The sequence below is a fragment of the Artemia franciscana genome, chromosome 5, assembly GCF_032884065.1.
Source record: "Artemia franciscana chromosome 5, ASM3288406v1, whole genome shotgun sequence".
Classification (NCBI taxonomy): Eukaryota; Metazoa; Arthropoda; class Branchiopoda; order Anostraca; family Artemiidae; genus Artemia; species Artemia franciscana.
The window spans coordinates 29,420,603-29,434,932 of record NC_088867.1 but is presented as its reverse complement, the minus strand read 5'-3'; the positions used below and the strand labels follow the sequence as shown (position 1 = coordinate 29,434,932).

General features: G+C 34.5%; 1 protein-coding gene across 3 annotated transcripts in view; it reads left to right on the top strand.

Annotated features, from left to right (window-relative positions):
• LOC136027231 (PDF receptor-like) overlaps nucleotides 1-14,330 on the top strand; it is a 214,135-nt gene that overhangs the window by 39,726 nt on the left and 160,079 nt on the right. For all 3 annotated transcript variants that reach the window (XM_065704286.1, XM_065704287.1, XM_065704288.1), the window contains exon 2: nucleotides 2,502-2,606. In XM_065704286.1, coding sequence (XP_065560358.1) covers nucleotides 2,534-2,606 — 73 coding nt within the window. In that variant the 5' untranslated portion in view covers nucleotides 2,502-2,533. The remainder of the gene's footprint in view (nucleotides 1-2,501; nucleotides 2,607-14,330) is intronic.

Genomic DNA, 14,330 nt, shown 5'->3' with positions numbered 1-14,330 from the left:
CACTGCCCGACAATTCCCTCGGAACATCTCCATATGCAAAATTGATTAGGCAACGAGAAAGTGAGACAAATAAAAAAGAATTTCAAGCAGGAATTTTGTCATATCCCCCCAGTGTAAAAGTTCTTCTCGAGAGTTCATCCCTCAAAATTTTTTTCTCCACACAGAAAAGTATCCCCATGCAAACTCAACCTAGACACGAAAATCCCCCGCTGAAAAATATCTGCATATTTTATAATAACAAATACTATATGTAAACAATGGGGAAATATTGTGCGTGAAACTGGGGTGGGGGCTAGTTGCCCTCCAATCTTTTCGGGAACTAGAAAATTTAATTTCTTTTCAAATAAGCCATAAACGGACATCCAAGAATCATCGGCTCCATATGATGACCCCTGAAAAAAAAAAAAAAATAAACAGCTTAGTGACTCTTATATAATTCAGTTGAAAAATATGTTTGATATTGTTAACACTTCAAGCTTTGTTGTAAGAATAGGAGTGGGCATACTTTTGATTATATTGGACTGTTTTCGTGGTTCATTCCTGAAGAAAAAGCCGAGTCCACCCCCTCTAGAAAACATGGATATACCACTCTTTTATAGGTGTAAATATAAAACAAATGTACTTTTCCCTCCCCAGGATTCTTATGAATTTGTGCAACTGTATCTATGCAAATTAATGAAAGAAGTTAACCACGGTTCTTCACGATTTAAAACACTATTTTGTAAGTCTCAAATTCCGGAATATCTCGACCTCGTATCACTGAAATAACATCGGGAACAGAAGAAAAACAAGTCGGAAAAAAAGAGAAACCGGACAAAATAGCTATTATTAAATTAGAAACAGAACCGAACAAGAAAATAAAATAACAGGTCATCTGGTTCTTTTCTGTTTCGTTTTTTTTTTTGCATGTACAGAACAGAAATAGGTACTTCAAAAAAAGAACAAAAACAGAAAGAGTGCCCATACATATTCGTGACGGCCAAAATTAACCTATTATGTTTTTTTTCTACCTGCTTGCTGCTTACTGGAATATACACCACACAAAGCAAATTTAAGAAGAGAAAATATTCACAAAAATTCGGGTTCTTTGATCCGTTGTACCCCAAATTAGGCCAAACCTTGTTTTCCTCCGATGGACATGGAACTTTCAGGATATTTAGACCTTGTAAGTGGATCTTTAGAATACAACACATTTCAGAAAAAAATTAGTTTATCGATCTACGGCAAAATTCCTTTTTTTTTGTCGATCCACTTGAAAATTTCAGGTTATTCGGAAACCTCCATGAAAAAAAAAGGCAGCAACCCTGCAAAAGGCTGATTTATTCTTCTTTTTTTTTGGCAACAAAACCAAACTCTTTTTTTATACCTGACCTTAAAGGCATTTACTTAGAAAAAACAGTAACAACCAAATAAAACATTATTCTATTTAATTTTTGGATTAATATACGTGTATATTCAAGGGTGCCTAAAATAGGGTGAACTCATCCAGGGACATGGCTAAGTTTCGAGCCACTCAAAAAAAAAAAAAAAAAAAAAAAAAAAAAAAAAAAAAAAAAAAAAAAAAAAAAAAAAAAAATCGGAACTGTTTTTGGGAGGCCCATTCCCCCAAATCAGAACTATGTTTTTAATTAAGGGTCCCCTAAAATAGTATTATTAGTAGTAGTATTAAGTATTATAATTTCAAGTTTCAGCTCTTTTTGAAAAAATACGCTCCAGAAAAAACGTTCAGTTTATCGGAGGTTTCTTGGGCCCTATCTTTGGAGGAAGATATATATTTATTTTTTCTCTTGTCCTTTGTGTATTTTAGTGTCCTTAGCCACATCAGTTAAGGATATAGGTTTCAAGATAATTAGATGAAACAGTTTTTTAGCCTTTTTTGGAGCGGGACAGCAATGTTTTTTACCATTTCAGGGCTTCTTATCACCCTTCTTCCCCCACAAAAAACTTGCTTACCTTAACCCAGGTAACAATTCTTGGAAGTTTCAAGCCAATCGTATGAAAAGTTTTGGAATTATTTGCGGGCCCCATATTAAGCTGGGCCGTGGACCAACTAAAAATAGATTTTTGGCCATGTCTTGGTGTTCCCATGGCCTAAAGGTTTTGGCATAATGTCTAAGGCCACTTAGTAAAAACTTGGTCTTTTTTGAGATCTCATTTGAATTTTGATCCAATTCTTTGTTGAAACAATTCTTTGTCCCGTTTTCGGCCCCCATTTTGAGGATCCAGTGCCCCCAGTCAGTGATTTATACGTTAGGTTACTTTTGATTTAAGAGCCTGAGCATGTGAGTTTCAAGCTGATCAGGAACAAAAATTCAATTGGAAATTTTCTAGGAGGCTCCCTAATGCCTCTTGCCTTACTACAAGACATATATTCCTCTTGAAGAAACGTGAAATTTTGCAGAATAACCTTCGAATTTTTGTAATTTTTTTTTTTTATTCTAGTAGTCCTTGAAAAAAAAAATGTATATCTTTGTGTAATCAGCGGGTATTTTACTTTTCAGGAACACTCAGTAAGTCTTAAAGTCTTCAAACTATGGACGAAATTGCAAGTTTGTCACCGGCTCAAAAATGTTTGGAGTCCATCAGTGAAGGGGCAATAATTCCAGGTATTTTAATCTTAATGTACTACCGCGTCCATTTAATTATTATTCTTGTGATCTAAGGTACTTGCCCTACAACTTTTTGGCCTACCAGTGAAAACAAGCTGCTCACTTTTGTCCTGAACATCTAGCGGTGAAGATGACGTTTGAGGGATGACAGGCCCAGTTTTTGCCTCCAATACAGACCAACAATCCTTGTTTGATTCTGCCTCAACAAAAAAAAGTTCGAAATACCTCATTTCCACAGGAACTTAGCAGGATGAGTTGGGAGGGGCTTTTTGTTGGAGGAGGCACAGGCCTACTATTCGTCTCGAATCATATTAGACGAAAATCCTTATATGAATCCTTAAGCATGCCTACCTTTCTTCTTAAGAGTTGACAGAAAGAGGGAGGGAAGGGTTAAAGGGAGTTGCCCCTCTTTGGTCCTCAAATCATATAGATTGAAAGTCCTTGCATTATCTAAGTGCACCTTGCCACCTTTGCACTAAGAAGCTAAGGATAAGAGGGGAGACGGTTGTTGCAGACATCATAGGGACTTTGCTTTTCTAATCGCACGAATTCAAAATTGTTCCGTATGTTTTAGATACCATTTTTAGAGGAACCATTTTTTCCAGACTATTTCTTAAGTAAATTAGGCCCAGGGAATTATTGTTGTATGCTTTGAGCCTTTCAGAAAAGATGTTATTAGACCTTTTTCAGGCTCTCAACATCCCTTCCAGCCCCCTCCCCCCCAAAAGAAGCAATAAAAATGTTACAGCTCCTTTTTGGTCTTATTTTTGGAATAACTAATGTTTCTTTTTTTTACTTATGCATTTCACTTCTTTTACCCAAGGACATAAATATATACTCCTGAAGCCAATCGGAAAAAGAAATTTGTGGTTTTGGCTGGGTGCAATTCCTGAGGTCCCAAATTAGTTTTTCTGCAGTAATGTCTTCTTTGCTTTGGACATTATGGATGTGAGTCCGTAGCAGTTCAGAAAATTTTTTGGCCATTTAAGGTTCGACTTTTGCCGATAATATTTTCTTGTTATGTGTATCTGATTACCCCTGATTCATATATAAATTCAATGCCAATAAGAAATAGTTTTTTGTTTGCAAATTTTCGGCCTCTTTTCAGAAGCTTTATATACCTAGCCACACTGTTTTTTTTTTATGTATTATATCTCCTTGGTCCAAGAACCTTCGCATATAAGGTATAATCTACTTAGTTAAGGCGATCATTTGGCCAATTTTTTGGCCAAATTTAGTTCAAACTAAATTTTGTTTCAGTTTTCCTTATGTAATGGGGTTCCTCTCGCCCAAAGCTATAAGGATTTAAGTTCCGTACTAAGTAGGAAAAATTACCCCTTAAGAATTTCATTTTATTAAAAAAAAAAACAAGAAACAAGCAAACTGAAGATTCGCAGGCTAGATCATTCTTAGACCATTTTTACTCTCTAGTGTATTAACTCGACATAATATTTGTGACAAAAGTTCTTGCAATTACGAATCTTTTAATGATTCTTTTTGTAACTAAAATGTGAAGTGTTTATACTTCAGCTTTAAGAAAAAAAACTAAGAGCTTTCTTAACTATTTTGTCACTATTTGTTTTGTAGCTTAATATTGTATTATATAGCCTTTTTGTACTTTAAATTTAGCGTTTCTACTTCAGCTTTGATTTTCTTTTCATTTTTTTTTTTAAAAGCAACAAACTGGCAAACTGAAGATTAGCTGAGAAATATATCATTAGACTGTTCTTCCTGGAATATTTACTCAACATAATATTTTTTAACAAATCAAACGGTCCTTGGTAATGAACTGTAGTAAGGAGCGATCGAGCTCAATAGTAACCAAAACTCGAAAAAACTGAATCTTGATACCAATAGCTACATCAAGGGAATCGCATTATAATGCTGATTTTAAATATATAGATTTCATCAAGTTTGGTCTTGCCCGTCAAAAGTTACGAGCTTGAGAAAATTTGCCTTATTTTAGAAAATAGGGGGAAACACACCCTAAAAGTAATAGAATCTGAATGAAAATCACACATCACATTCAGAGTATCAGAGAATCCTACTGTAGAAGTTTCAAGCTCCTATCTACAGAATTGTGGAATTTTGTATTTTTTGCCAGAAGACAGATCACGGATGCGTGTTTATTTGTTTGTTAGTTTTTTGGATTTTTTGTTTTTTTGTTTATTTTTTCCGAAGGGTGACCGTGTCGACCTAGTGGTCCTAGAATGTCGCAAGAGGGCTTATTTTAACGGAAATTAAAAGTTCTGGTGTCGTTTTTAAGTGACAAAAAAAATTCGAGGACCCCTAGGCCTCCTCCCACGCTCTTTTTCCCAAAGTCACCGTATCAAAATTTTAAGGGAACTATTTTTTTCAGCATAGTCGAAAACCCTAGTAACTATGTCCTTGGGGACGACTTAATCCCCCACAGTCCCCGGGGGAGGGGCTGCAAGTTAGAAACTTTAACCATTGTTTACATACATTAATGGTTATTGGGAAGTTTGCAGACGTTTTCATGGGGCTCTTTTCGCGTTGGGTGGGGATGGGTCGTGGGGGAGGTTACATGGTAGGTTCTTTCCATGGAGGAATTTATCATGAGGGAAGATAATTTCATGAAGGGGGCGTAGGATATTCTAGCATTATTTAGAAAAAAACGAGAAAATAAATAAATAACAGGTTTTTTTCAACTGGAAGTAAGGAGCAGCATTAAAACTTAAAACGAACAGAAAATATTAAATATATAAGGGGGTTAAAAATTAATATGGAAATTTCCTTTTAATTACTCATTTGCGGTGAGCCAAAATCAAAACATGCATTAATTTAAAAACGTTCAGAAATTAAATTAAAAAAAACAAGTTTTATTTAACTGCAAGATAGGAGCGACATTAAAACTTAAAACGAACAGAAATTATTCCGTATAATGGGATTGTCCCCTCCTCAACGCCTCGCTCTTTACGCTAAAGTTTTTTATCAAACAGTTTGTGGTAACGAACTGTAGTATGGAGTGAACCGGTGCAATAGTAACCGAAACTCTAAAAAACAGAGTTTTGATACCAATAGTTACATGAAAAGTATATCATTTTTATGCTGGTTTTAAATATATAAGTTTCATCACTTTTAGTCATACCCATCAAAAGTTACAAGCCTGAGAAAATTTGCCTTATTTTAGAAAATAGGGAGAAACACACCCTAAAAGTCATAGAATCTGAATGAAAATCAAACATCACATTCAGAGTATCAGAGAATCCTACTGTCGAAGTTTCAAGCTCCTATCCACATAATTGTGAATTTTGTATTTTTTGCCAGAAGACAGATCACGGATGCGTGTTTATTTGTTTGTTAGTTTTTTGGATTTTTTTTTTTCCGAAGGGTGACCGTGTCGACCTAGTGGTCCTAGAATGTCGCAAGAGGGCTTATTTTAACGGAAATTAAAAGTTCTGGTGCCGTTTTTAAGTGACTAAACAAATTCGAGGACACCTAGGCCCCTCCCACGCTCTTTTTCCCAAAGTCACCGGATCAAAATTTTAAAGGAACTATTTTTTTTCAGCATAGTCGAAAACACTAGTAACTATGTCTTTGGGGACGACTTAATCCCCAACAGTCCCCGGGGGAGGGGCTGCAAGTTACAAACTTTGACCATTGTTTACGTACAGTAATGGTTATTGGGAAGTATGCAGACGTTTTCATGGGGCTTTTTCGCGTTGGGTGGGGGTGGGTCGTGGGAGAGGTTACATGGTAGGTTCTTTCCATGGAGGAATTTATCATGAGGGAAGATAATTTCATGAAGGGGGCGTAGGATATTCTAGCATTATTAAAAAACAACGAGAAAATAAATAGATTAAAGTTTTTTTTTTTAACTGGAAGTAAGGAGCAGCATTAAAACTTAAAACGAACAGAAAATATTAAATGTATAAGGGGGTTAAAAATTAATAATAATAAAAATATAAGGGGGTAAAAATCAATATGCAAATTTCCTTTTAAATATTCATGTGCGGTGAGCCAAAATCAAAACATGCATTAATTTAAAAACGTTCAAAAATTAAATTAAAAAAAAACAAGTTTTATTTAACTGCAAGTTAGGAGCGACATTAAAACTTAAAACGAACAGAAATTATTCCGTAAATGATGGGATTTTCCCCTCCTCAACGCCTCGCTCTTTACGCTAAAATTTTTTATCAAACAGTTTGTGGTAACGAACTGTAGTAAGGAGTGAACCGGCGCAATAGTAACCGAAACTCTAAAAAACAGAGTTTTGATACCTATAGTTACATAAAAAGTATCTCATTTTTATGCTGGTTTTAAATATATAAGTTTCACCAGGTTTAGTCATACCCATCAAAAGTTACGAGCCTGAGAAAATTCGCCTTATTTTAGAAAATAGTGAGAAACAACGCTAAAAAGTCATAGAATCTTAACGAAAATCACACCATTAGGTTCAGCGTGTCAGAGAACGCTATAATTGAAGTTTCAAGCTTCTATCTACAAAAATGTGGAATTTTGTGTTTTTTGCCACGAGACAGATCACGGATGCGTGTTTATTTTTTTTCCTGGGGTGATCGTATTGACACAGTGGTCCTAAAATGTCGTGAGAGGGGTCATTCTAACGGAAATTAAAAGTTCTAGTGCCCTTTTTAAGTGGCCAAAAAATTGGAGGGCACCTAGGCCCCCTCCCACGCTCATTTTTCCCCAATGTCACCGGATCAAAATTCTGAGATAGCCATTTTATTCAGAATAGTAAAAAAACCTAATAACTATGTACTTGGGGATGGCTTACTGCCCCACAGTCCCCGTGGGAGGGGCTACAAGTTACAAACTTTGATTAGTGTTTACATATGGTAATAGTTACTGGGAAGTGTACAGACGCTTTCAGGGGTATTTTTTTGGTGGGGGGAGGGGTTGAGGTGAGGGTTTTTTTTCAACTGAAAGTACGGAGCAGCATTAAAACTTAAATTAACAGAAATTATTACGCTTATGAGGGGTTCACCTCCTCCTTATACCTCGCTCATTACGCTAATGCAATTTTATTAATTTCAATTATTTATTCTACAGCCTTTGTGATTCAGGGGTCATTTTTAAGGAATTAGGACAAAATTTAAGCTTTAGTGTAAAGAGCGAGGGATTGATGAGGGGGTACACCCCTCATATACGTAATAAGAACATACGAATATAGCAGTTGGTTACTTAAGACAATTCGTAGGTTATGTACATTTTTACTATTAAAAACATTCGTAAAAAATTAAAGTTCTAGTTGCCTTTTTAAGTAACATAAAAATTGGAGGGTAACTAGGCCTACTTTCCCGCTTCTCTTTTTCTCAAAATCGTCCGATCAAAACTATGAGAAAGCCATTTAGCCAAAATAATAAATTGATATGTAATTTGTTTTTTAATTATTCGTGTGCGGAGATCCAAAATCGAAACCTGCATTAATTCAAAACGTTCAGAAATTAAATAAAAAATAAGTTTTTTTAACTGAAAGTAAGGAGCGACATTAAAACTTAAAACGAACAGAAATCACTCTGTATATGAAAGTGGCTGTTCCCTCCTCAACGCCCCGCTCTTTACACTAAAGTTTTTTTTTACTGTTTTAAAAAGTAGAGTTGAGAGAAAGAGTCAAACTTTAGCGTAAAGAGCTGGGTGTTCATGTGGGAACAACCCCTTTCATCTTCGGAGTAATTTCTGTTCGTTTTAAGTTTTAATGTCGCTCCTTACTTTCATTTAAAAAAACTTTTTTTTTCATTTAATTATTTTAAAAAGCAGAACTGTGACAAAGAGTCAAACTTTAGCATTAAGAGCGAGGTGTTTAGGAGGGAACAACCCCTTTCATATACTGAATAATTTCTGTTCGTTTTAAGTTTTAATGTTGCTCCTTACTTGCAGTTAAAAAAAACCTGTTTTTTTTTATTTAATCTCTTGTAGGTACCAATCTTTCCATGATTATTCATTATAGATGTAAAGTTTTTATACTTCAAGCTGAAAAAATAACAAAGAATTTTCATGGCTTTTTTGCCTTTTTTTTGTAACTACGAATTTTATAAACAATTTTTTTAAACTATAAAATGCAAACTCATACATTCTAACTATTGAAAATCTAATTCTTCTACATTCACATTAGTTTGTGGTTTCTTATGCTCTTTTATCTGTTTTTTTCCAAAGTATTCAAATTCGAAGAATCTTTGTAATTTTTACAGTTTCACATTTTTAAAGCTTCTAACTTTTATATTTTGACCACACAGTGCCATCGAAATTTCAAAAATGTCAACTGTTTTTAAAACTCCACAATTCTTACGCCTAATTTTCACGATTTAGAAAATTAAATTAAGTGCTTTCACACTTTCAACCTTTTCTAAATTGAACAACACTTATAATTGATTTTCATACTTCGACGACTCAAAGTCTTCAAATTTCAAGAATTGTTATTTTAATATCCCCCTTAGTATAAAAGTTTACCATGCCCTGAAAGGTTCAACTCGGTAATATAAGGCTTTTGTTTAGTTCAACATCTCCCTCAACATGCCTTTAAAGAGTACACTTAATGCTCTAAGCTTTTCTCAGATATTACTGATACGTCCTTTTGACAACCTGTATATATATATAACATATTTTAATGTAGTTCTACATCCCCCTCAACATTTCTGGAAAATTTCACCTTATTACCCTTACCTTTAGCAGAAATATTGTAATAAGAGTAGTAGTTGTAGCAGTAGTAGTAGTAGAAGTAGTAGCAGTATTAGCAGCAGCAACGATAGTAGTAGTGGCAGTAGTATGCACATATTGCATTTTGGCCAGTTAAATATCCCCCTCGTTATGCCCTGAATTTTTCAACTTAGTACTCGAAGCTGTTCCTTAGATATTGCTGATATGCCCTTTTGACAACCTGCATGCAAGTAGTATGTTCGTTTAGCTCAATGAGTCCTATAATATTCTTTTTTCTTCACCTTACTACACTTAGCCTCATAAGTAGCTGCACTTAAAGTAGTAGTTGTCGATCCTGAGAAACACCCTTTTGCCACCTGCATACACATAGTGTCTTTTGTTTAGTTCAACACTCCCCTCAACATTCCCTGAATGCTTCCTCTTAATCCCCTTTGGCTTTTTGGACACCAAGGGTCAAACATGCCCTCCTTTCTCACTAATAAATACTAAACGTAAACAATAGGTAAATTGTGTAACTTGCAGGCTTTGTCCCAAACGCCGTGGGGGATTTGTCTTCCCTAGTGGCATAGCTTACGAAACTTTTCAACAATGCTGAACAAAATCGCTACTTTAAAATGTCATAAGAGGTGTTATTGGAGGAGTAACGACGTAAGAGGAGGGCTGCATGTCCTCCAATCACTTTTGACTCTCAAGGAGTAAAGTAGAACATTTAAGTTTCAATCAAATAATCCCCTTCTGAAGATCCTAAAACATCCTTTCATATTGTACGCCTTGGTGAAAAGGAAAATAAAAAGGAACCACTTTGTTCTGTACTTAGGCAGCGCTATTGAGCTACCTATGATTGCCTTGACAAGCTTATAATCAACGAGAAGTTATTGCAGAAATTTACAGCCGATCGAACACATTGAAAGAAAATACAAATTTCCCTTTTTAATTCTAATTCAACATTTCAGTTCTTAAATGCCTATAATGCAAATAAACTTTACAAACATTCCTACAAATAAACAATCATAAAAGAATGTCAATAAAAAAAAGAAAGAAAACCAGAAAGTAATGAAAAAACCATTGCAAATTTTTTTTTTAAACGAGAATTAAGAGGGTTATTAAAACCAGAAACGGGCGAACGTTTCAAATCAAAGACGAACAGAAATTAAAATGAATAATCAAGCGAACTTGAACATAATAAAAGCTGTACACAATAAAAGCTGGTCTACTAATCACGCTAGACTCTCTAAAGCCAGAGCATCGTTTCTGATTTACAAAATAATAAAACAAACGTAAAACAGCTCCTCTTTAATTGGTATTAATTTAAAAAACATTTTGCACAAAATAAGCTTTTCAATAATTTACACCCTACTGAAAAGAAAAAAAAAGAACGTTGCTTGGCAGGTTAATTTACATATGCTTATACTTATTCCTGAAGGTCTTTAATTTGTTAAAGTTAACAGTGTGAAAACATTTAAATGTATTTTGTTTCAGTAAAGCACAAATGTGATAATTTCTGCTCTCTTTGAGTTTGACTCAGTTAACTTATTGTAATATCTGTTTGTTTTGAGTTTCATTTATTTATTGATGGTGATTCGTGGTAATTTTACGGTTGGAAGACTATTTGACTTTATTTCTGCTCATTTTTGGTTTAATTGGAAAAAAACTTTACTCGAAAAATATTTTTTGTGAATTTTTTTTGTAAATTAGTTTCTGTTGACGGTTTTTAATGACATAGTTTTTTTTTCATCGAAAAAGAAAATAATATTTTTGGCTTTCAAAAATATATGATAACATGCTTAGGTAAAGAGCGATGTGGGCACAATTTATTATTTTTTTTGTAGACATAGGGACTTCGAATAGAGGAGATGTTGTAAGAACTTCGAAAGGGGATCATTCAATTTGAAATGAAAAGGGCTAGTGCACATTTTAATAGTTGAAAGCGGTTGCAGGCCCGGTAGTCCCCCCAAACCCATCATTTCCCAAAAGTCATCCAATCAAAACTTTGAGATAGTCATTTTGTTCAGCGTAGCTGAAAGATATGGAAATTATGTCTTTGAGGAGGAAAATCCCCTCACAGCTTTCAAGTTAAGGGTTGCAAGTTATGCCCTTTGGGTATATAAGGTTTTTCATAAAAAGAGTGATCGTATGAACTTTGGAGGTGGATCATTGGATTGGTAATCGGAAGTTCTTGTCTCCTTTTAAACAATCAGTAATCAGAGGGCTGCTACCCCTCTTTACACGTTGTATTTTCCAGAAATTTATGTTTTGAGATAGCTATTTGCTCCAACAATAGTCCAAAGATCACTGGAAGCGCAATAGCACTGCCTAAGTAAAGAGCAATGTGGGCATAATATGTTATATTTTTTTTAGGCGAAGGCACTTCGTATAGAAAGAGTTGTTGTAGAAACTTCGAGAGGGACAAATTACATTGAAAATTACGCTGTGGGAAATTACGGGCAAAGCGATTTGGGAACAAGTTATCAATTTAAGACCAGGGCACTTCTTATATAAGGAATTGTCATAAGAATTCTAAAAGCGCTCATTAAGTTGGAAATTAAAAGAGCTAGTACCCTTTTTAACAGTCGAAAGTGAATGGAGAGTATCCAGTCCCCTCCTCCACGCCCATCATCTTCCCATACGTGTCCAGTGCAAATTTTAAGATAGCCATTTTGTTCATTGCAATGGTAACGTCTAGAAATTATGTTTTTGAGGGTAACAGCCCTACCAGAGCCCTCAGGGCAAGGGTTATGAGCTACACCATAGGGGAATATAGGGTTTTTATATAAAGGGTGGTCGTAAAAACTTCGGAGGGGGCTCATTGGATTGATAATCAGAAGTTCTAGTGTACTTTTTAAAAGTCAAAGTGAACAGAGGGCAGTTAACCTCCCCCTAAACGTTTCATTTTCATGGAATGTATCTGATAGAATTGTTGAGATAGCAATTGTTTGTACGATAGGCCAAAGATTACATAACAAGGCTTTTGGGAATGATACAACCCCTTATAATCTAGTGGCAATGGCTGTTAGTTACCTTGGGAGCACATAAGGCTTTTATGATAAGACTGGTCGTGGTAATTTAAGAGGAAGCTTATTTGATTGAAATTCGGAAGTTCTAGAGCCCTTTTTAAGAGTCAAAATTGAATACAGGGCAACCGTTCCCCGTTCCCAAGCCTGTCATTAGTCAAAACATACCCGATCAAAATTTTAAAAGAGCTATTTTGTTTAGTATTGTTGAAAGATTCAGTGATTATCATTGTTGAAAAACCTCCCCACAGTCCTCATGGTGTTTTTATTTAGTTAACAATTCGTTCATTGTTTATATATTATATGTGTTGTTGAGAAAGGTAAGTATTTTGAACTTTATTTTCCAAAAAGATGAAGGGCATTCAGATGAACCTTTCAGAGAATGTTTAGTAGGGTGTTTATAACTAAATAAATACATGTTATTGGTATACGGATTGTCAAAAGGATGTAGCTCAGGAATGACTGAGTACATTAGTTTGGAACTTTCAGGGAATGGTACGGGAGATAATAAAGAAGGCCATGTTTGCATGCTACCACTAACGCTAAAACTACCACCATGACTACTGCTACCACTACTACTACCAAAGTACTTTATTTACAACATTGACGGATAATTTGAACTAAATCAAAAGGCACTTTGTTCATCTACATTGTCAAGAGAGCGCATCTCAGGATGGGTATTAAGTTCAAAATTGCATAGAATGCTTAAAGGGAAATATCAGCTGACCCACAGGCAGTAGATGCCCGCTACTGCTAATGCTAGTAAAAAGGTCAACGGTTTGATTGGCCCATTATGCTTCAAAACTAAGTCCAAAGGCCTTGTGTGTATGGTTGTCAATAAGACACCTCAGTAATATCTCTAGAACAACTGGAGGGTATTAATTTGAAACTTTCGGGGCTACTACTGCTACTGCTTCTGATTTTACAATCTAAATAAATCAAAAGGTTGTAAGTGTATCCAGGTTGTCAAAGAGCATAGATAGAATGTTTTGGAAATGATATTAAGTTTAATTTTCAGACCAATTTGAGGAGGTATGAAATTAAATGAAACAATACAATTTAGATCTAGATTAGAAATTGTTGAAGAATTTCTCGAATTTACAAATAGCGAACAAAATTATGGGAACTTATAGAAAAACCGAAAATATATAAACGTCATTTTTTCACTGGAAAAGACTATATGAATAAAAAACAAACATAAATTAATTCATTTTTTTGCACAAAACAAGTTTTTCAAAGAAAAGAAAGAACTAAATTAAGCCAAAAATTAGTAGAAATAGTTTATAATGATCTTCCAAGCGTAAAACTATCACAAATCCCCATCAACAAGTAAATAAAACACAAAAAAACTGAAGTTACAAGAAAATAACCGAGTCAAACACATAACGAGCAAAATTTAACATGAGCAGGTCTGACAACCCCCATACCTTTTCTAGACCAGAACATAATTTGCACTTTACGTGGCTGTAAATTGTCAGTTTACTATACATATCCAGATATTTATTATTAAAGCTAATTTTTTTCATTTACTAAACTAAAACTGGAAACATTTAAAATGTATTTGGTCATTTTTGCTTATTTTTTCCATTCTTGCCTATATCTGCGTCACATTCTTTTGGTAGTGTACTTGAAGTATCGATTTCCTCCCACAATTTAATAGCGCAAATTTATCTTGATCGCAAATATGAAACAGCTCCGAACTTACAGAAAAGTAGTTTGACATTTGTTTATTTCTCCTTGTTCTAGCAATATATAACCCAGGCTAGAAATCGATATATAATGTGGTAATTCATTTATTTTAAACCAGCCTGATGTGTTTACCATTTTTGCAGGGAAAGCATTTAGTAGAAAAAAGTGAAAATTATTCGTTTTTACTAAGGGAAGTCTTAGAAATATCCATAGTTCCCCTTGCTTAATTTGCAAATAATTTTTTGCCAAATTATATAAGTAAACTATATTTTTGAAATTTGATTCTTGCCCTAAGCTTAATTGATAGGGAAGTTGGCTTTCTATTGTTTTTAGTGCCTTTACTAATTTACTAGGGCTTTATATGTGCGCTGGTAAATTTTAGTCA